General features: G+C 35.9%; 4 protein-coding genes across 7 annotated transcripts; 3 read left to right on the top strand and 1 right to left on the bottom strand.

Annotated features, from left to right (window-relative positions):
• Positions 1-412: 412 nt before the first annotated feature.
• On the top strand, positions 413-3,346 carry LOC147385017 (protein DOUBLE-STRAND BREAK FORMATION). 2 transcript variants are annotated; one of them, XM_086424858.1, is made up of 5 exons: positions 413-556; positions 662-869; positions 1,131-1,274; positions 2,400-2,541; positions 3,118-3,346. In XM_086424858.1, exons 1-5 carry the CDS (start codon positions 498-500, stop codon positions 3,285-3,287), a joined length of 723 nt encoding a protein of 240 aa, XP_086280984.1. In that variant the 5' UTR covers positions 413-497; the 3' UTR covers positions 3,288-3,346. The 2 variants fall into 2 exon arrangements, with proteins under 2 accessions (XP_086280984.1, XP_086280986.1); XM_086424860.1 differs by having other exon boundaries at positions 3,059-3,194.
• Positions 3,347-3,636: 290 nt separating this feature from the next.
• On the top strand, positions 3,637-11,106 carry LOC147385016 (Translation elongation factor EF1B/ribosomal protein S6 family protein). 2 transcript variants are annotated; one of them, XM_086424862.1, is made up of 4 exons: positions 3,637-4,292; positions 4,830-4,949; positions 5,272-5,495; positions 10,551-11,106. In XM_086424862.1, exons 3-4 carry the CDS (start codon positions 5,313-5,315, stop codon positions 10,878-10,880), a joined length of 513 nt encoding a protein of 170 aa, XP_086280988.1. In that variant the 5' UTR covers positions 3,637-4,292; positions 4,830-4,949; positions 5,272-5,312; the 3' UTR covers positions 10,881-11,106. The 2 variants fall into 2 exon arrangements, with proteins under 2 accessions (XP_086280988.1, XP_086280987.1); XM_086424861.1 differs by lacking the exon at positions 4,830-4,949 and having other exon boundaries at positions 3,649-4,292.
• Positions 11,107-11,413: 307 nt separating this feature from the next.
• On the bottom strand, positions 11,414-15,413 carry LOC147385015 (bZIP transcription factor 17-like). The gene is made up of 2 exons (XM_086425910.1): positions 13,491-15,413; positions 11,414-11,895 (listed from the first exon to the last, which is right to left on the bottom strand). The coding sequence occupies exons 1-2, from the start codon at positions 15,349-15,351 to the stop codon at positions 11,462-11,464; spliced, it is 2,295 nt and encodes a 764-aa protein (XP_086282036.1). The 5' UTR covers positions 15,352-15,413; the 3' UTR covers positions 11,414-11,461.
• Positions 15,414-17,903: 2,490 nt separating this feature from the next.
• Positions 17,904-22,157, top strand: LOC147385014 (uncharacterized). Of its 2 annotated transcripts, XM_086426145.1 has the most exons (5): positions 17,904-18,195; positions 20,798-21,434; positions 21,527-21,629; positions 21,726-21,815; positions 21,940-22,157. In XM_086426145.1, exons 1-5 carry the CDS (start codon positions 18,081-18,083, stop codon positions 21,988-21,990), a joined length of 996 nt encoding a protein of 331 aa, XP_086282271.1. In that variant the 5' UTR covers positions 17,904-18,080; the 3' UTR covers positions 21,991-22,157. The 2 variants fall into 2 exon arrangements, with proteins under 2 accessions (XP_086282271.1, XP_086282269.1); XM_086426143.1 differs by having other exon boundaries at positions 17,905-18,195; positions 21,527-21,815.
• The last annotated feature ends 1,291 nt before the right edge of the window (positions 22,158-23,448 follow it).

The following is a 23,448-nucleotide window of genomic DNA, read 5'->3' as shown; positions in this document are numbered from 1 at the left end:
ACGACGGCGACAAAAGTAAGGGAGGAAGATGGGGGGAGAATGTGGTGGTAGTGGTGGCGGAAGAGGTGAGGGATGAAGAAGAAGGAGAAGAAGAAAAAGAAGAAGAGAGAGAGAAGGTGATCGGAGACAGAGTCGACGGCGATGGCGATGGTAACGACGACGATGACGATGACGGCGATGTTAGTATAATGGTGGTGGTGGTAGAAAATATTTGAGGATGAAAATATGGGTGGATTTCATTTTCCCACCCATATGGGTGGGAAAGTAAAATTCATGATTTAGTGGATTTTTTGAATGTGGTGAAAAATGAATTTTCATTTTCATGTGCAATCAAACACTTGAAAAATGTCATTTTTCATGAATTTTGATTTTTCACCCTATTTTCCATGTGCAATCAAACGTACCCTTAAATGTTTATTGTAACGTTGCCTCGCCGAAAGGTATTTAAAGCTCCAAAAGCGAAACCAAAAACCTCACCCGCCATTTTTCTCTCTCAAATGTCGATCCCGATGTGGGAGCAAATTTCCCTCTTTCGTTCCCAGCTTGAACACCGAAGGTTCGATTTCTTCTCTCTGTAACCCTAATTTCATCATCTTTTATCCATTTTTTGTTTGATTCAGATCTTCATTTCGTTAATTCTCAAATCTCGCAATCTCCGCAGATTCGATGACGGAACTCTTCGAATTCTGGAGTCGATTCTGGTTTCAAAAGAAGTCAAATCATTGCTGGAGATCCGATGTAGATTGAAAGAGTTTATGAGATCTGATGCTCTCTGTGTTCTTCAAGAAATTAAAGAGAAAACTATCGAGCAAAAGCTTTTCGTCCTTGAATTCTTCGTTCGTGCTTTCGCTCTTGTAGGCGATGTCGAGGCAAATCTTTTTTTCTTTCTTGAACTATTCTTGGATTTTACTATAATCTGTGTAATTAGTAGCTGATTTCGCTTCAAATCACTCTAACCTAATTAAAATCGTAAATAATTCTTTCTCAGTTCACATAACCTTATCTTTGGGGAAGGCATCTTAGCATCATTTTTGTTTATGTGGTTCTATGTGTCTTGCAGATGTTCAGGCAGTTTTGTTGATTTTTATGCCATTAAATTTCATTTTAATTGATTTGTTCGTTGTTTCCAGAGTTGCTTGGCATTGAAATATGAGGCATTGGTTTTGCGGGAACGTAGGTCCATAATTCATGACTGGCTTCAAGTTTCATACGAGGAGTGGCTAATTTTTGTTGAGGATTCACTAGATAATGGATTTAATTCCATTGCAGTCAAGGTAACAACTTATATCATCATCATCTTATATTGTGGTAAATATAATTACTTCAATTTATTAGAGAGCTGCTACCCATAGTTTTAAATCTCGTCCGAGACCAAGACAACTCATCCAAGTTGTCTTGGTATCATCCACCAACAAGACGAGTTGACAAATCATCTCAAAGACATGGCTTGTTCTAATTCTAAGGCATTTTTTAAAATCTCGTCCGAGACAACACAGTCTCGTTCATGGACGAGATGAGACGTCAAAATGAGTTTTAAAACCATAGCTACACTCCAATTAAAAATAAAGAAAGTAAGTGCATGGTTGAGAACAAGTAAAAGTTGGGGTGCCAATGGAAGTTCTCTCATTTTTATGTTGTAGTTGTTGCTAGTTTTCTATTTTTTTGGGTTCAGGATTTTATATGAGCTTAATCATAATTGTATACAACTACTGAAATTGTTTGAATGAGTGTTGTAATGTTAAGATTATGATTTGAGCCAAATGTTTGAAATATGTTTTAATCTTTATTGTTATTATTATTATTATTTTGGGTTGGGGGGGGGGGGGGGGGTTCGGTGTGCTGGAAGCAACTGGGGTGTAAATTGCATTAGGAAATGTACTCTTATGGGTTGGGGAGGCATACTGTACTCAAAAGGGAGCCTTGGAAGTTAACTCGACACAAAAATTACTTAGCTTGGGGAGGCATAGCATTTTTTTTTTTAATTTTTAAATTCTAAATGTATTAATATTAGGAAAAATCACCACTAATGCCTAGGTCATGCTAAGAAGCATGAATGTTTTAATTCATCCCTTATGTAACCAAAAATAGTCCACAGCCATGGTCATGCATTATTAGTTATCAAAGTACCAATCCGAAAGAATTAGAGCCAGATTTTCTGAATTGTGGAATCTTCACTGCCGTTATTGTTTGTAATTTGTGTTCTATTCTGATACCAAAACCCGTGAACATTTTACGTTTTCACTGTTTGAGTTCTAGCAAATCAAGCTGGTTTAGCTCTGTAATATATGGTAAAATGTTGTTGCATTTGGACTTTATATTGGTTTCAAATGGCATGGTATAGGATTTGAGTTTTGTGATATTCTGGTGTTCATCATTATTTGAATTTTTGGCTTTTGTAGGGGTGTGAATATGCACTTTCATGCCTTCGGCCCAACAATATTGTAGATTCCAGATCAGACATCTACTTTGATGACGCACAAATTGTTGAAAAAATAAAGAAACTCAAAGATATAGCTGTGGCATTAGTTGCTTCACACTCTAGTACGTTTTGTTTTATATTAGATTATGACCAATTTGTCTCTTAATATGTAGTCCATTTTGCAAAAGCAATTGTTCTTGCTAACAATCCCTGTATGGTCAGCTACAAAACTTAATGTACAACCCCTTATTCCATATTTATTGGAAATTTATATATTCTGCGAGGATAAGGAAATTTGTCTTGTTAGGCATTTCAATTAGACTTAGAAACAGACTTTTGGGCCATTATCCATTCTTATATGCCTTTATAGAGGGTGTGGGTGTGTGTGTGAAACCCATAAGCTTAGTTGACGCATATAATCACCGCGTTTACCTCAAATGCTAAGTTATTGCCATCCGTGATCTATTTATTGATGGGTGTGCTACTATACAAAGGCTTAGGGGACCAAAACAAGATTTTTACTGTTAATTAGGAAAACACATCGATTATATGATACTTAACATTTCCTTCTAATATGTTTAAAGCCATTACGATGAGAAATGTAACAATTTTTTTTACTGTTAATCGCTTTCTTTTCAGGCCAGATGATGTTATTTTGGTACTGAATTCTCTCTCTCTCTTTTTGTGTGATAAATCAGTTCAGGCGCAGACAGCTGAGCACTTGAAAAAGAAAACAATCCAGCAGAACAAAAAACGTGATTCATATTCGATGGATACACAATGTTTAGCAAGTTTAATGTTCAGAGATGGGATTAAGAAACGGAACGTGAAAAAACTCCGTGAACTTCAAAGCCTGCAGCAGAAATAAATGGTTAAATTGTAGAACAGCTTAATGCACAAATTCAAAGGGCCTGCCAAGTTTTCCTTCATTTCTTTCACATTGCTTTCATGTTTTCAGTTAGAAATTTCTCAAGGGTAATTTTGAGCTCCCCTCCCGATATTGGTAAAAATTAGAAATTATGTAGAGTAGTCAACAAACGTTCTTAGTCATCAGTGAAAGAAAATTATAGCTTATTTTTAGTATTATTGGTTTGTTGTTCTTTTGGTGGAAGTGTAGATCAATTGAAATTGATTATTAGATTTGAAGACTAGGGTTTTCTTTTTAAATAGTTGGGCAATATTTTTAGTATTCTCAGTTTGTTATTCCCCTATTAAATGATTTTCCGAAGAGTCCTGATAATATGACTCGACAATCGTGTATCCCGAGGTGAACAGATTTACAATTCTTGAACTTGTCACGTCAGGGAGTCGATTAGTATGCCACTTGGCAAGTCATATTAACACGACTCTTTTCCAAATAGAATAATGAAAATGTGATTTAAATGCTCTACTCTTCAGCATCCTTTTGTTTTCAAAATCAATCATATTTTACTTCTTGAATAAAATTTGTCACCTTTGTCTTTAAACTTGATAATCAATTTCAATCTTCAAACCTCAAGAATAAGATGAGATTAAAATCGATGGATTGAAAATAAATAGATTGAAAGTAGTTTATGATACAGGCTGAAGAGCATGTTAATGAAGGGTTTTTTTTTTCTTTGAGGAAATTCAAGGGGTTTGGCTAGAGGTTAACGATGAGGGTATTTAAGTCTTTTTTCTAACTAACTATATAGAGAAGACCAAGATCAAGGGGCATGTCATTACTCAGAAATTTGCACAAGGGGTATCTTAAATATTCACCAAAACTTGGAGGGGTACTTTCTAAATTACTCATTTAAAACATTAGCTTCGTCCCCCACTCTCCTGAAGGTTGAAGCCCTAAGCTTTTCGAGTAAAGAACGAAGAACGATCACCAATAGAACATCAATCTGAGGTTAGTTTCCTTTCTTCTTCTTTTTTAATGTTTTTTTTTGTTATTTGTTTTTAATAAATCACGAAGAAGATCATTGTCCAATTTAGGGTTCGTGATTTACTCTAAGAACCCTTCAACGAATGAACACACGGCTGCATTTTCATGATCTATGTATCTTGAATGTTTAAATTTAAGACATCGAAGAGGAAGAGACCCTCTTTTTTCCTTACTTTTTTTAATTGTTCTTTATTTTGTTGTCTAAAAATCTTTCTTTTTTGTTTTTTGGGTTTTGTAAACAGAGATGCATTTTTCATTCTTCATGATCTTTTGACACACTCCATATGTTTTTGAATCGGTAAAATTGAAGATAAGAGGGGAAAAAAAATCTCTTTATTAAATTGTAGGCATTTTGGTTATCCTAGCATTTTTCTATTCTTCAGTGACAATCCTTCACTGGGTTTAAACGACGTTTATTATTTTTTGAAAAAAAAAATCATATATTATATTTATTTTTAAGTTTTTTATTTTTATTTATTTTTTATTTTTTTATGGGTGTAGGTGGACTTGAATAAGTTACTTAAGTTACAAAATTAATACTAACCGCAGCCTAAACCCTACCAAAATCACATCATAGTCTCTCTTTGCTAATGGACCAATAGAAGAGGAATGAGAAGAAAGGTGTCTTAATTTCATTTTATTATCTTATATTAGGTCAAATAATTCTGAAAATCGAACTAGTTTATTTTATGCCTTCCATTCGGATAATAAGTTTTATCCTTCTATGCATGTTATTCATTTTAGTGTCATTTCAAATGGGTTTATTTAATTTGAAATTGTCTGGTAATTTATTTGATAATTTAAAAAATTTTCGTTCTTCAGTTTTGTAATGGGTTAAATTCATTTTGGTTTCATTTCGACTGGGTTTGTTTGCTTTCAAAGATAAGTGTTTGATAGCAAAGACTATATTGTTTTTATTAATTTATTATGTTTCCTCAATCAGGAAACCAGTTCAACAAAGGAAAAGAGATAGGAGAGAGGAAAATGCCTCTTTATGATTGCATGTTGTTGCTAAAGCCCCATATAACGAAAGAAAGTCTGATGGACCTGGTTGCCCGGGTAGGAAAACATGTCTACAAAAGGAACGGTGTTCTTACTGATCTTAAGTCATTTGGGACTGTTCAGTTGGGTTATGGGATTAAGAAGCTTGATGGGAGATTCTATCAGGTTTGTGCTTTGCGTCTTCTTATTGTGTGACTTCATCTCTAGTCTTTCATTTGTATTGTTTCACTTGTTTTCTTTCCTTTTTTTGGTATAGTTTTGCTTATTGCATTCGATTTTTTTTCTTCTCACAAGTTGTGAAGTGCCCAAGTCTTGTTTAATCTATTAATTTGGTGCTGGGTGCTTTTTAAGTACTTATAGAAATTTAATATAAAATGTTTTTGGGCTGTTGTTGATTACACGATGGTGAAGTTTCATTCCTAGTTCTCTTAGATTTAAATCATAGTAAATGTAGTGTCTCTCCATGAGGATTCAAGAGGCTTTTATAGTTATAAAGCTAATAAGAGTTCTATGAAACACATAAAACTAATAAGAATTGCTATCCAAACAGTTCTTGAAGAACTCTAGCTTTCTAGCATTCTCCTTTCTCAAATTTTTAAGATTGTAGTGGCTATCACTTGATTCTGTTTAGAGAAACAGATAGCTTAAATTCAATATTTCACCAAATTCTGTCACTTGAATCCCCCATATGTTGCAAATCCTTCCATCTAACAATGAAGTTAGGTTGTCTATCTTGAGCAGGGATTCCAGGGCCATGAAGGCTCCCTATTGAAAATTAAAGAGAAGATTGGAGAGAATATTTTTGGATGGAAGAGGTTTTTTATTATTGAACTCAACTTGTTCTTTTTTTGGTTGATACAAAATGGTGGGAGAACATCTCTATTTATAGGACTCCATAGACAATTCTAGATACACTATTAAATGACTTAGATTATTCTAGATAACTCTTATATACCAATTAATAAATAAGTGTTTTAAAAAATACAAGAGTATTTCAAGAGATTCTAGTAAATATATGAAGATTTTAGAAACTCTAGCAACTACAAGAAAATTCTAGAGACAACCTATAATAAATCAAGCTTATTATTTCAATGCCCCCCTTTAAATTTGATTTGTGACTCCAAGAATGCTTTGTAACTTGGTAAAAGATTCTCTCTTGAGTGGCTTGGTAAAGATGTCCGCTACTTGTTCTTGAGACTTAACGAACTCTAACCTTATTTCCTTTCTTCCAATACATTCTCGTATGTAATGATAACGAGTGTCAATGTGCTTCCTTCTTTCATGAAAGATGAGATTCTTTAATAGTGCGAGTGCTGATTTACTGTCAACACGAATTTTGACAGGCTTTTTTTGTGGTAAATTCAATTCTTTCAACAAGTTTTTTTAGCCAAATAGCATGACAAACACATGAAGTTGCAGCAACATATTCGGCTTCACAAGTTGATAGTGTGACGATTGGTTGCCTCTTTGACATCCAAGTGAAAGCAGTGTTTCCCATAAAGAACACAAATCCGGTGGTATTATTTCTATCATCCAAGTGTCCACTCCAATCGCTATCACTATATCTAACTATCTCATAATTGCTAGAAGATGAATAAAACAAGCCGTAGTTATTTATAATAAAAAAAAAACAAGCCGTAGTTGGTTGTACCTTTGATGTACCGAAGTATTCTCTTTGCAGTCTTGAAATGGGTTGTTGTTGGAGCTTCCAAATAGCGACTAACGATTCCAACGGCATAGAGAATATCTGGCCTAGTACACGTTAGGTAACACAAACTTCCAACAAGGCTTTTGTAGAGAGTTGGGTCCACCTTTTCTCCTTCATCATGCTTTGACAACTTGATTCCACATTCCATTGGAGTGCCAACTGGATTAGAGTCATCCATCTTGAACTTCTTAAGCACTTCTTTAGCATAGCCTTCTTGAGTAATGAAGATGCCTTTGTCTTCTTGTTTTACTTCAATGCCGAGGTAGTGAGACATGAGCCCAAGGTCTGTCATTTCAAACTCTTTCACCATTTCTTTCTTGAACTCCTCAAACATACTCGGGTTGCTACTTGTGAAGATCAAGTCATCCACATACAAGCATACAATCAAAATATCTCCATTTTTAACTTTGATATAGAGTGCATGCTCATATGGACACTTGGTGAAATTCTTGTCTTGAAAGTACTTGTCAATTCGGGTATTCCAAGCTCTCAGCGCTTGCTTTAAGCCATATAAAGCCTTCTTCAACCTCAAAACTTTATCTTCATGCCCTTTTATTTCATAGCCCAATGGTTGCTTGATGTAGACTTCTTCTTCAAGGAAACCATTTAAGAAAGTGGACTTTACATCTATTTGGTAGATCTTCCATCTATTTTGGGCTACCAAAGAAATTATTAATCTAACGGTTTCAAGACGTGCAACAAGAGCGAATACCTCATCATAGTCAATGCCTTCCCTTTGACTATAGCCTTTTGCCACTAATCTTGCTTTGTATCTCTCCACGTCTTCTTTAACATTCTTCTTTGTCTTGTATACCCATTTTACTCCGATCGCCTTGTGTCCTTGTGGAAGTGTAGCTAGCTCCTATGTGTTGTTCTTTGTGATTGAATTGATTTCTTTATCCATGACGTCTCTCCATTTTTTGCTTTCTGCCGCTTCTTGGTAGTTTAGAGGTTCACAATCACCAAAAAGACACAAAATAGTGATGTCATTTTCATTCGTGTTGATAGCAAATCAGCACTCGCACTAGCAAAGAATCTCATCTTTCATGAAAGAAGCAAACACATTGACACTCGTTATCATTACATACGAGAATGCATTGGAAGAAAGGAAGTAAGGTTGGATTTTGTTAAGTCTCAAGATCAAGTAGCAGACATTTTTACCAAGCCACTCAAGAGATAAGCTTTTGCCAAGTTACAAAGCATTCTTGGAATCACAAATCAAGTTTAAAGGGGGGTGTTGAAATAATAAGCTTGATTTATTATAGGTTGTCTCTAGAATTTTCTTGTAATTGCTAGAGTTTTTAGAATCTTCATATATTTACTAGAGTCTCTTGAAATACTCTTGTATTTTCTAGAACACTCATTTATTAATTAGTATATAGGAGTTATCTAGAATAATCTAAGTCATTTAATGGTGTATCTAGAATTGTCTATGGAGTCCTATAAATAGAGATGTTCTCCCACCATTTTGTACCAATCAAAAAAAACAAGTTGAGTTCAATAATAAAAAAAAACCTCTTCCATCCCAAGCTAGACAAGAAGGTTATATCCAATAAAGCAAAGTAAAGGGAATTGTTGATGGGTTGGGGATCAATTCCATGAAGTTCTACTTTCTTAGATTATTGAATGGCAGTCAATTAAAAATTATATGGATGGAGCTTGTAAAGATAACTAGGAATGGAATTTTGGTGTCGTTCTAGAAACATAAGTAATGATACTTTTAACATCAATGTCAAGTTATGAATTTAACGGATATCTGCAAATCGGATAAAGGTCTCTATTAGATGATCTTTCACCAGGCTGAATATGGGGGGATCGACAAGTTTTATAGTTTGAGTGGCCTTAATGTGGTAGTTGTGACCAATGTCATAAAAATGGAGTTGTTGAAGACAAGGTTCTCTTTGGTTAAGGAAAAAAAATATACTCAAACATAATCTTTTGGTCATAACAGTGAATGCATTGAATGCTATTATTACGTTTGAATTTGATGATGGGATGGAACTTGATGATGAGAGACACAATTTACTTTACTTTTTAAACTTGAAGTACAATTAAGTTGTAGAGCTTTTGCTAATCTCAAATGGCTATTGTACGGAGTAATGTGAGTTTGTAGCAAAGTATTTGATTCTATAGTTGGGCAAAGAGGACTCTTTGGGCTCTTTTCCCCTGCATGGCATGTTAGGGGCATTTGGAAGGAAAGAAACTGTAGAGTTTTTGAAGCCAAGAAGCTCCCCTTGCAGGGCTTTGTATTTCTATCTTGGGTTTTATTTTTTTGGTGGTGCAACGTCTTTGTTTTGTTTACGGGGGTCTTTTTTTTAGGATTTTGTGGGAAGTTTGGAATGGGTTTGTGGTCTCTACTCTTTCTAATTTGGATTTTACCTTGCTGTACTCGGTTGGTCATCTTGAGCACTTTTATACATAAATAAATTGACATTTACCTTAATGTCGATATGTTATTTGGAATTACAAAGATGATTCTAAATGCTTCCATGTTTATGCCTGTTAAGCCTATGATATTATTCTGAAACATTTTGAAGATCGTAATATATAGATATGCCGCCGTTATGGGTTTTTAATTTGTTTGTAATCTCTTACATTTGTATCATTGGATATTGAGAGCCATGTGCATGCCTGATGATGATGGTGATAGGGTTCATGTTACCAACCTTAATATTTGCGACAAGGTATAGATGATGACAATGATGATCATTAGTGCTACTTTCACGTGTGAGAGTTAACACTCTAAACCCTTAATAGATTCGAACAATCCGAGACAGAAACATTATTTATTCAGAACAGCACCCCGCACCCAGAGCCTATGTCTAAGTAGGGGTGTCAATGGGTTGGGTTTGGGTCGGTTCCATGTATTCCCAGAACCGGAACCAAAATTAACATCAGGTACGGTTCTTATTGATTTCGGTTCCGGGTATGGGCAGGGGTGGAGTTAGTAAGCAAACAACGGGGGCAATTGCCCCCACTCAACTTTTTTGAGCATTTTAGATACCCTTGAATTTATGTTTAAATTTGAGATACCCCTACATTTTGAACTACTGACATGCCCCGTTTGACCTTGTTGCCCCCACTCCCTCACCTTCCGCCAATTTTTGCCCCCTCCCCCTCCAATTAACTATAAGTTTGCCCCCACTAAAAGAAAATCCTGACTGAGCCCCTGGGTATGGGACCCTTGGAACCAGAACCAATCCTAGAAATACCCACCGGACATGAAAATAAACTTTGAACATAATGCTATTAATTAATAATTATACTACTAAATGTAAGTGTCCTCTTAAATAAGTAAAATAAATTTTCAAATACTTAACCCAATGGAGACGCGATCTTAATGGGTCCTTAGAATGACTACCAAGAACCGACCTGAAAATTGATCAGGTCCCGCATGGTGGATCCAAAACTGAATAATTGGTTCTAGGTACATCGAGTAATGGTCATTGATGACACCCCCATTTCAAAGTGTATCAATATTCGCATGGTTAATACTGGTGTGCTTTGTACAGGGTCAACTAATGCAGATGACAATGATGGTTACACCCAACTTCAACAAGGAATTACATTACCTGAACAAGGAAGATCGGCTGCTTCGTTGGCTTCTAGTGAAACACAGGAACACTAAGTACGGACTGGAATTTTTGAGCGAGGATGATGGGAAGGGTGAAATTGACGATTTCCCTAGAAGCAGCATATATGATGACGACTCCGAAGAGGATGATGATGATGACACTGAAGATGAGGATGATGAATATTTGTCAGGGGAAGAGAAAGAGACCCAAGAAGGGGAGAATGCTAATTGTTTTTTTTTTTTCATTTTCTATGACCATGAGGACTGATCGTTACATATGGATTTTGTTTGGCTTAACTAATCTTTAATATTTCAAATAATGCTTCTTTGTACTTTGTATCCCAACAGACCAAACCTTACAGGGAATAGGAGTTGGCATGTGCAAACACATACGTATTACAAATATTGAATAGCCCATGGAGTTAACTGCAATCGTATTCGTATCCCTAGTAATTTAATGTATTATTAAAAAAAATCCTTGTATTACCCATTTAGTATCTCAGATCAATTTGTATCATTTTGTTGTAAGAGTCGTGCTGATTTTTTTATGCCCTTTTGACATATACTCCCTGTCCCAAGAAAAAGAATCTAGGATTCTATGACATGACATATCAGGGGGCCTGTGTCAGAGGGGGGGAAGGAAATCATTATTCTTGTTATAATGGCAAAATTGCATAGAAATATTCAAATGCCAAAAAAACCCTAAGGAAGAAAATTCCCAAATCAAAGTGAAAGTGAAGATCAAAACCTCTTGGTGAGGACGTGTTTTATACTACAAGAATAACAGCGTTGCGAGATTGGTTTGATGATGTAGAATTAATTAGGTTCAATTTCCTGTTTTCAAGTAGTTTACCGGGTAAGTGCTGACCCTTTTAAAGGAAGCATACATGAGTATGTGACATACTTGACACTATCTAGAAGCACAACAACAAAGATCCGAGCTAGAGAGTTTGGTGATGAGATTACTCCATCGTCTACAGTGTTGTCAGCTCCTTTGGGATCAAACAGCACAGAAACAACCATCGATGAAACGGTTTTATCATTACTATTAATGTTCTCGTTCTGTGATGCTCGTCCAACATGTTCTTTGGTTTCGTTAAAGGCAGATTCCGCAAGGGGAATAGGTAGACGGTTGAGAATCCGTCTATTCATCCTCTTTTTCAAATGTTTGGCAGAAACATTGGTGATTGAGGATGCTGGGATCATGGCACCTCGATTGGCAGAACCTGGTGAGACCTCAAATTGAAACACTTCAGTACACATGCCAGAACTTAATATTGGTCCTGCACCAAGGGAAACGGAAAATTTATAATCAAGTATCCACAACAAAACAAATATATCAATGACACAAGTATCAACAATGATGGAAGGACTACCACATTAAGAAATTAAAACAGCTAATTTTTAAAATCCAATTGATGAATATATATTACATCATCAATAACTCTGCTTCAAACTACTTCAGTTCTCTAGTGAAGACTGGATCAATATCAGGTATCAACAGCAGAGAAAGTAACATAAGCACTGCAAAACAACTAAGTATAATGGAAACGTAGATTCCCACATGCCCCCAAAGGTTGGGCCAAGTTGTTCTGCTCGTGTTGGATGCATGTGGAGACTTGGATAACAAATGCAAGGGAAAATGCTACATTTTGCCTCCATAAATAAATATATCTTTTACTGTCTACTTGGAAAAGCAATGAAATTCACCTAAAAAGACCTGAAAATTCATGAAGGTATCTTAAATGAATGTGAACATTTCTCAAAATATATGTAGTAGATGTGGGGGAATGAATGAACCTATGTAATGTAACTATGGGTCCTTGTTGGAGTCATTTTGTTGGCAAAACCATTTTGGTTGCTCTCAATGTGTGTTTCTCCACTGTTTACTGGCTGGTGCACTTCGAATTTTTTTTACTTATAAAAAAAAAATGTGTGTTTCTCCACACTTTTGGTCTTTTCTTTTGTCGATACAGAATAAACTTATGTTGAATAACAGAGTTACAAATTTTATTTCAGGTGAAATCAGAAAGATGGGGTCAGAGATTTGGAGTTGAAAAAAAGAAAGATACCAGAACACAACGGCAATGATGGTGGTGGTTGAGGGAGGGGTTGTGAAAGAAATGGGGCAGTGAAGGCCAGGTTGAGAAAGAAAGAGGGGTGGCTGAGAGAGAGTCTTAAGGCATTGCTAGTTCACATTCCTCAATCCTAATATTTAATAGGATTCAAAGATTTGAATTGTGAATACTTCTACCTTTTGATTCACATATCGAAAAGAAATTCAGACAAATAATTCAAGTCATTTGACTTGAATAATCATACATGTCATCAATTGATACTGCTCTAACCCTAGCAAAAATCTCACAAGCAACTCAAAATATTATTCCCACCATAATGCTAAGAAGTGCATATCTGAAAGTAAAATAGCATTTAAAAAACTCCAACAAAGAGCATATCATTTATTGACACTTTCCAATCAATTTAGAGACTACTTTGAGATATTATGATTTACGCACAATAAACATCGTGCATGTTTCCTAATGAAAAAAGAAGCAATGATTCTTCATGAAAATTCCTACATGCACAAGTGAATCTGCCAACATGGTTAATTCGTGTTTTTTTTTTTTGTGGCCTCGACAATCAATGTAAAATCAGCGGTCTCAACAACAAACTCTAAAAGCTACTCGGCTCAAGCAATATGTCACTACTGATCAATTTTCTCCACAATGTCTTCAATTTCAGTGGAGAGGTTTCCTAATGTGATAAATATGTCATATAGGAATTGAAGGCATGTAGCGTTCCATGCAGCCACGAATACTAACAATCAGATCATAATGAAGATAACATAAATGACATAAACAAGAGCTATAATCATTACCTGCCAAACCTTCACGGAACCAATTTTGCAGCAATCCATCAGCTGCAATTGACTTTGGGTTGTCCTTGTAAGCATCTCTTGAACCAGAAGGAAGTGCATTCTGTCCCATAATTGGGCTTCTATACAAGTTAGAGCTTCTCTCTACATTCTTTCCACCTGTAGCCAATGCGGAACCCAAATTTCCAACAATTGCCAAACCAGTTTGTGTATCTTCGTTAGCTGAAGGTACAGTGGTATTGTAACGTGAAGATGCCATGGCTTTCTCGCTAGCCATAACAGAGTGAATTATCAAATTCCCATCAATCTTCACAAGCTTGTCATTTCTAGGTACATATAAAGAGGCAAAAAGAGGTTCACTACTATTCCCCAGGCGCACAAATCCATCTGAACCAGTGAAAGGTCGTGATCCTCGTTTGTTTTGTTGAACTTCTAATTCGACCCCTTCAGTCCAACTTCTTTCACAGAGCACCCTTTCAATGTCATCTTCCCAAAAACCAGGCTTCCCACTACACAGCCCTACTACTCCTACACTTTGATCTGAACTATTGACAGTTAAAACACTCCCTCGGGGTTGACCATCAAAACTGTTGGTAATTAAACCTAATCGATTAGGAACCATTTCTTTCTTTTCCTTGTATCTAACATTTACAAACGGAACTAAACCTCCGAAAAGAAACAAGAAAAACAGCAACCCAAGAAAACTAACACTTGCAACCTTTTTACTTCTACTCTTAGATTTCTTAGCCTTGGAAGCCGATATGGGTTGCTGTGGTTTCAATCGAGGAATTGGAACTAAAGGAACTTGAGATTGGGGACTCATTGTATACGAAGAACACGGAATCCATGGGTAATGCATAGGAGCAGCCATTGAAGGAGGAAAAACATCTCCTACAGCTAATTGACCTAATTGATGGTGTAAACTTGCATTCTCTGCCATTATAAAAGAAATTTTACTGTTTAAGCTCGCAATTGTAGAATGCATTGATCTTACCTTATGTTCAAGCTCTTGAACATAATTCTTCTTTCTCTCTCTAGAAAGTTGCGCACTTTCTCTATTTCTGATCAATCTTGCTTTTCTTTTATCCTCTTCTTGTGAAGAATTCACATTGTTCGAAGAACTTGATGGCCTTCGAAACTTACCATCGCTAGGGTTTTCATCTTGATTCTTCCTCTTCAACAAGCACTCTTTCCTCTCATCCATAGCCATGGCATCTGATGAGACATTGCAGGAATTGGGGGAACCTGACGACTCTGAAACAATGACGGAATTCGGTGATGCTGAATTCAGAAATCCAGTAATAGCCGATCTACAACCTCCAGAATCCTGATCAGAGACAGGTCCTGAAGAATCTCGTACACAATTTCCAGAATCAGGAGACGAAGAATTAAAAACTCTAGAAATATCACCCGAGGGCGGATCACCGGAATTCTGACACACATTGGGAATTCGTTCGGCAACAACCGATTTACAACCACCAGAATCCTGATCAGAGAAAGTTCCTGAAGAATCTCGTCCACAATTTCCGGAATCGGGAAACGAAGAATTCAAAACCCTAGAAACCTCACCCGAGGGCCGATCACTGAAATCCACACACAAATTGGGATTCGATGACAACAAAACATCCGATCCTTCTGCAAGAAAACCCTCGTTTATAGGGGGAAACGAGAGATCGTCAAAAGAGAAATCTAAACCGTTGCCAAACCCTAGTTCCGCCGTTAAATCTTCAGGTAAGAAGATATCGTTGGATAAGAAATCCATATCGAGAGAAGGGCATTGCAGAGAGTCGAATTCAATGGATAAGTTAGGGTTTGATTGATCGATCTCACCGATGAAATCGTACGGTACTGTTGGGTTCGCCATTGCTAGTTTTTTTTTTTTTGGAACCAGAGAAGGTTACGAAGTGATGCAAATAGTGACCAAACGAAGAAGAAGACTTGTTCTTATAAACGCGTCTACCTGTACGATTGGCAGGAAGGTTTTCTCTAATCTCAAACACTGCTTGATGCATAGATCAAACGAACGGCTGAGATGAGAGGAAAAACTAGTCTCGCGCGTCGGCAATCGAATGGGAATTGGAGTCCACGTGGAGTTGTTCTACTAGGACAAGTAAAAGAATTTGGATATGGTCCTATAACTTTAATTTTAATAATGGTATTTTATCATTGGTGATGGAAATGAAACTTACTTTTTTTTTACAAAATATTATAATTTTACTAAGTAGATTACAGGGATCAGATTAAGTTACCTATTTAATTGTGTTGGGTTCGGGATTAAATTTTTTACAAAACTTTTAAATGGGTCGGATTTGAGTTGGGTAAATTTTTTACACGATACACTATCACACTTACGTTTAACTGTAAAAACACTTTTCTTACTGTCTTTGTAAGATTTTAAGTCTTACTAAATGTTTTTTGCTTAAATGGATTACTACATCAGCAATACAACACCACAACACTCTAGATTTCATGGAAAAAAATTAATATCTAAATAATAAAAAATTCTTTTGGATTTGATCTAAGTTTTAAAAAATGTATGACTACTGAACTTTCACTTAACTCCAAAATTTAAAATTAAAATTCAATGATGAAAAATAACTTTTTTTTAAAGGAAAAAATTTTAAATTCATAGAATTTTGTCATCGACAACCCTAAAGCATTGGATAATGTTTTTGTATGCTATAAGGTGAGGACAAGGGCACTTAGTAAGGGTGGAATCTTTACTAATTTAGTAAGACTAGTTGAACTCTTTAACTATCGTAGCATTAACATGTGTGTTGGCTCCGCACACAATCATGTATATGATTGTGATAATTATGTTGGTGGACACAGGTTGTAATTGTGGTCAAATCGTAATCGTATTCAGGCCATGGGTTATGCATGTCAATCTCATTACGACACGACCCAACTTGTTTATTAAATGGGTTAAATTAGTCGTGTCATGTTACCAATCTAATGAATGGGACGGGTTCAAGTATAGGGATTGGACATAATTATTAAACAGGCAAGTTCACGTAGGATAAATTTTAAGAATACCCTTATCCCTAATTTTTGAATGGTGACTTGAAATTCCAATTAGTTAATTTTTTTTCTTTCTAAATGACCTTTCTCCGTAACCAAAGTTTTGAAGTTTTGAAAATAACACTTTCTCACCTCTTTTAATTTAAATTTTTTTGCCGTTTCAAACATATAGTCATAACTTCTGAATTATTCTGACGACTTGTCATGACGAATGACTAATAGATAATGGCAGACTCTTGATTTTGAAAAGTAAAATATTACTTTTCAATGCTACTGATTTTTAAAGCATCAAGTTACCTAGCCAATAAGTGGTTACATAATAAGTAAGCAAATAAAACATATAAAAATAAAATTGATATTTGAATATATTATTGATATAACGTTGTGGAGGCACTCTACACCCTAAGATATTTTTCAACTTGATTCTCCATATTCTTGCACCTGCCCTTGTACCTGCTCCACGCTCTGATCACCAAGGGTATGTACGAGTCAATTTCTCGTTCTCCTACTCTAAAGGAGTGTAAGCTGAAACCTTGTTAGAAATAAGTGTAAGTTAGATATGCATTTTAAGAACCATATCAAAGAAGCGTTGTGAGAGGTGATATTTAATTATATATGGTATCTAGGAATCATCCTAGATTCCAAAAAAGAAAAAAAAAAAAATTGATCAAAATAATATATACAAATCATCTTTGATTCCAGAAAAATAATAAGAATATCTTCCAATACAAACTAAAGCAACAATTGGTCCAAAATCCAAATGACACCTAAACCCTTTAAAGTTCATAGTCTATGTTAGACTTTTTTCTAAAAAAAATTATATATATATAATCTGGCATAATCTAAGACTTTGAAAAAAGATGATTATAGAACTCTTAACATTCAAATCTAATAGTGAAAATGTGTTTTTGTGTTTTTATTTTTTTATTCTTTTTAGAATTTATAAAATTTCATCTTTTATATTGATCCCATTGATGATATTTTTAGTTATCAAATGGACATTCGAACCATTTTTATATTTTAAAATATTTATAAAATTAGTACTTTGTATTTGATTCATTAGAGTTAACTCGCGAGTTGATTTCTTAAAACCATGATTTAGATTTTGGAAATATTACATATCCGCGTGCGGTCATCCATTGGGATTAAAACACGTGGAGATTGGTAATTGGACAGCATAAACGAATTTCCCGGTCCACTGTTTTAATTCTACAGAGTTTAATATTAAATAGATTCTATTTTTACACCAATTGTTACTAAAAGCACTCCAAAGACGTGTTCTAAATACTTCTTTGATATCACGGAATGTTCTTAGTAAACGTTGGTGTGACAATAGGAAATCTCTAATATTAGGGTAGAGAGAGAAGAGAGAGAGAGATAATATCTCTCCTTTTTGTCATTCGGTTTTCCTCCTCTTTGAGCGCGTGCGGTGCGAGTCTCTGATGCTGAAGAGAAAGAAAGTCTTCTTCGTCTCAATCCTTCCGTGACAAGGAAGGACAGAAGAAGAAGAAACAAAGAGATAGAGAGAGAAAGAAGGAGTAATTGGTCTTATCTTCTCTTCTCTCTCTAACAATGGACTCTCCTCCACCACAGGCGCACGATAGCCTCAGTCACAAGGATAAGGAGGTCTACGCTGTGGATCCTTTCTTGAAGGAGGCTCTTCAGAACCCTCGTCATCGCCTTACAAGTGAGCTTCGATTCTTCAATTATTTCTTGATTTTGTTTTTATTTCATTTGATTATCTTTTTAGGGTTTTATGTTTATTTTTAATGGATTCGTTTTTCTTGTTATAGATAAGGTTTTGTTTGGAGTATAATTTTTTAGGGTTTTTGGTTGAATCTGATCTTTATTTGTTGTTTAGGTCAAATTTTAGTTAAATTTAATGTAGATCTGACGGATTTGTACTAATTATTTCGTATTTTTGTTTGGGTTAGTGTTGATTCTATTTGTTATCTTGAATCAAATTCTCAATTTCCATGGATTCACGGCGACTCCTAAGCTCAATAGAGAAGACGAAAATAGGGTTCATTCGAAGAGTCTTTTACTGCCAAATGGCCTTTAAAATTGTCACAAAAATCTCTCTACCTTGAAACACCTCTCTAATTGTAGTTTTTTTTTTTTCTTCTTCAAATAATCGGTAAAATATATTTTTGATAAGCAAGAGAGTTAGTGGTTAGTAATTAGTAGGTGAAGGCTGCTTTTGAACCCAAGTCTTTGTATAAACACTCAGACTTTTAGCCAACTTATCAAGTTGGCCTCTCTGGTTATAACCCCATTTTTGTGGGACCTTTAGGTTTTTTCTCCAAGAAGGGATTGCGTGAGGTTTTGACTTAGGTGTTTGATCACGAAGAGAAATGAAATTGAAATTTGTTTGGAGTTAGGTGTTCTCCTTTAATTTGGCTTCATTTTTTATTTTTTTTAAACATTTTCTTGGTTTCATGACAAGTTGATCAATTGTCAAGGATATCTTTTTCACTTATAGGAAATTGTAGTTAAGTTCCGAAAAGAAGATGAATCTACACATTTTTTTTTTTTAGAATAAAAAAATTGATATTATCCATAGAGAGTTTATTTGGTCAAGAGAAACCCTTTCCCTTACTAGGATAGTGAGGAAAAAGACCTTACTAAGCTTCATCCACTGTCAAAAGACCTCGAAATACTCAAAACAAGACCTCAAGATTTGTTATGAATCTCGAGGACATGTTTACACATCTCAATGTCGTTTTGACGGCGGATGAGGCTTAGTAAAGCCTTTTTTTCCTCACTATCTTAGTTAGGATAGTTGGACTCTTTGGCGAATGGTATGAAAGATAGAATTTGGATTTGACATGTTTACATCATCAATAACATGTATGATAAAGTGAGAACTAATATAAAAACAGTTGGTGGTGGTTAGTGAGTGAAGGAGGTTATCGTTAGTTTGCATCAGATATATCCCCAATTTTTGGAACATTTTGAGTTTGTTGTGGATGAATTAGTTATTCTTACTATAGGAGAGGTATTGTGTTGTATTGTATTTACATATTATGTAACGTTATTGATGGAACTAGACATGGAAGTGTATTCAAAACTAAAACTATGGATGGACCAGGGATGTCCCCTAACAGAGAGTTTTCCCCCCGGGGTATGTTTGCCATATATCGGGGTGGAAGATGGAATCGGGGCGGTTGGCTGCGGAGCCTGATGCAACCCCGATACGGGCGGAATTCATATTTCAGTAGAGAGAGCTATTACTATTCCAAATTCACTGTTCGGGGGTTAGGGTCTATCTAGTAAGGGTAGGGCCCCAAAGAGAGTTGCCCCATCTCTCTTCCACCCTTTCCCGTGATATAGAGGCTAGCACAATTCCGAAGGTGAAGGCGATCTGCCTATTTGTTTGAATATGAAATCAATCAAATGCAGAATTGTCAGCCCGCTGCTCCCGTTTCCCGGTGTTCCCTGTTTAGGAAGTGGACAGATCTATTTCTTTATGCATACTTTTATGTGCTTCCTATGGCTTGTTGCTTTTGACTAGACTACTGGCACTAACTAAATAGCTTCCTTACTTGCCTTGGCTTTCAAACACTTTTAGACTACTGTCATGCTTGACCTTGACTTTAAGAGACTCATGAGGAGTGGTAAGAAATTGATGGGTGAGAGACATCCCAAAATGACATCTTCCATTATTTAAGTAAGGTTATCCCTAAATATTGAAAGATTCGTGAACCAAGTTTAAGGTTATAGAATTCAATTGATTTTTTCGGTTGTAACCAAGCCAAGAGATTGACCACCAATTTGAAGTTTATGAATCAATTGGCCATGTGGTTGATATGGGGTGTAGATTGCAGGGTATGTATATATAGGGACACATTGCTTTTATTATATATTATTGTTTCTTATCTATATATATATATATATCCAAATTTTAATGTACATTAAGATACTTCAATAGAAATATTTGATATCTGAACCCCATATCATAATGAATCCCTTACTCGTGATTTGCTGTGTCAACTTGGTGTTTTAGGAATCAGGATGGCATAGTTAGGAGTTGGTCATGTGGTCTTTGAAACTATGAAGGCTGTAATTGCTACAGCTTATAAGGCATTCTAATCCTATGTAGCACTAAGTTGGCACAGATGTGCTCTTATGGCTATCTTGGGTATATTCTTTAGTTTATACGTGATACTTTTTGGGATATGTGAAATGAATGCAAATATCACCCATTTGGAGTTCCCTAAGAACACTGGTGCTTGGTTGGAGCCCTACGATCATATATTCATTGTCTCTCTTTTGCTTGTATGTGTTAGTCCTGCGAATGGAATTGGATATTCAGAGGTTCATGCAGAATCCTGATCAACAGCAATTTGAGTTCCCACATTTCCCTACTTCATATCTTCGGCTTGCGGCTCACCGTGTTGCTCAACACTATGGCTTGCAATCCACGGTACTGGATAACAGTGTGGATGGGCTGGGAATGAGAATAGTAGTGAGGAAAACAGCTGAAAGTAGAAACCCTTCAATCTGTTTATCCGAAGTTCCGGCCGAACAGCCCGAAAACGAGAAACCTGAACATGTCAAGATTGCTATCAGGACGAGGCCAAAACAAGCTTCCCCAAACAATGCAGATGAAGCCGGAACTAAACGCAGTCCAACAAGAACTGTGGAAGAGAGGAAAGAGGAGTACGACAGAGCACGGGCTCGCATCTTTAGTGGCTCTAGTAGTCCTGACTTGGAGGGTGCACCATCTGCTCAGACTGCAATCAATGGAAGAATCTTTTGTTCAAGCAGAGATGAGAGTAGTGAAGGTTTCAGGAATGTCATTAATGAGCCAGAGAAGTCTCCTATCATCAACAGGGATGGTAGTACTTCTACATCTAGAGTCGCCATCTTTAGAGACAGAGAGAAGGACCGAAGTGACCCTGACTATGATCGGAGTTACGAAAGGTACGTACGTCATCTTGCTTCATCAATTGGAACAATATGAGGGTCGTTGGTGAATTGGCTAACCTGAATACTTTGCTTATATTGGTGCACAGGTATGTTAGGGGCGTCCCTCTTAGTCAGAACTTTAGTTTGGGGCCTTTCAACATGCAGAGCGTCCCACCTTCGTTTATGCAATATGAAGCTGGTTTTCCTCAGGTGAGTCAGTTGCCAAGGACCACCCAGTCGTCTTTTAACTATGGGCCTTCGTCGAATCCGATTATGAGTCCCTTCTGTGCTGTTGGATTGAATCAGACTTCTGGGGATGCTGTCTATATGCAGTGGCCTAGTCCTGCAATGATGCACATGCAGTCGTATGATCCATTCAGACATGCTGTTTTCCAGGTACACTACGGTTCCATAACTTCACATTGACAAATTGTTTTTTTTTTTAAATAGGAACGTAATATTTTAGTCAATATTTTGTTTATGATAATTTTTTTTTATCATGTTGTTACTGTTAATGCAGGCTCCGTTCTATCACCAACCACTAAGCTTTGATTACTCACAGAACCATTAGGAGATCGGGGGAAATAGTAGTGTAACGATTAATATGTGATTTTTCATAATTTTTTTTTTCTTTCTTTCTTTCTTTCCTTCGAATTTCTCTTAGGTTGCATTCAGAGTAGGAACATTGTCTTGAGATTGTTTTGACAGACTTTGTTTCAAGTATACTTTGTTTTTCTATTCTCTCTTTGAAGCTTTCCATTATCAGTGAGGAGCTAAAAGATTATAAGGAGAGGTATATAAATGGAGTCTGGATTTTCTGAAATAAGCTCCCTGATATGGCATGGGCTAGAATCATAGATTTTTCCCTTGGTATATACAACTGTACATCCCCATAAATATGTGCAGTTGTGTATCCTGAGTAAAATATATGGTTGTAGCACATGCCATGTCAGGGGGCATATGGGAGTGAAATCATTATTCCTATACATTATAGTTTTGAAACATGAGTTGACCAGAAACTTGGTTGAATCAACTTGACTTCAAAAGCCCTTGATTTTTTTGACCTGAAAATCCATCCATAGGCCCCAAAACTCCAACGATGTAGGGGTATGAAGATAGAAGGAGAGGAGGACACAAGGTTTTATCACCCGAGTTTGAAGTTCATTGGTTTAAAATCCATTTTTGTTAGTCTACTCTCAACAAAATCTTTTCTTCTTCATGAAGTATGAAGGTAGAAGCATATAAGATCTTAAGGTTGAAAGAGGGTTCAAAATTTTACCCTAGATTTTGAAGAGGACTGGTGTTGGGGAGAAGCACAAGGGTATGCATTTGGTTGGAGATTTGGATATTATTAGGGTATTTTAGGTCATTTTCTGTTATTCTCAAAAGAGGTGGGACACCATCATCAGTTTCAAATAAAGGCATCAAAACATACAATCAAGAAACTCGTCACATGTTAACGTATGTACTTAATAGTCACAACCACATGTTAACATATCTTAATGTATTTTGTGGGATTATGTCGAAATTTAAGGCTTGAATATCGACTCAATTCAATAGGATGTCAAGTTGACTCGAAAATCGAAACATGGTTTTAAAAATCGGATGAACGGTTGGTATGTACGACCACATTTGTAATAAAATTGATTTGACTAATTAATCATCCCATTTTTTAATGTCACTCTTTTATGATTATAGATAAAGGTAATTTAGGACAAATTTATACACATTTTTAAGGATTTTTTTATTTTTTATTTTTTATATAGTAAACATGGATTGACCAAAGCAAAATGAACTACGATCCGACCAATTTGACCTATCCTAGATCTGATCTTCAGTTTTATTTTTAAAACATTAGTTATATATAATATATTTCCATTATTAACTTAAACATAAAATTTATTTAGATTCAAAGGTTTGTTTCTTTTGTTTTTATCAGAATCAATCATTCATGAACTTTTGATCCTACCGGCAGTGGACCTTCACTCCCCTCTCCCCACACCACCACCAACACCCAACCTAAAAAAAA

The sequence above is a fragment of the Akebia trifoliata genome, chromosome 15, assembly GCF_017979445.1.
Source record: "Akebia trifoliata isolate Shusen 1 chromosome 15, ASM1797944v1, whole genome shotgun sequence".
NCBI classification, from domain to species: Eukaryota; Viridiplantae; Streptophyta; class Magnoliopsida; order Ranunculales; family Lardizabalaceae; genus Akebia; species Akebia trifoliata.
The sequence above is the reverse complement of the archived record's forward strand: the minus strand, read 5'-3'. Positions and strand labels throughout refer to the sequence as shown.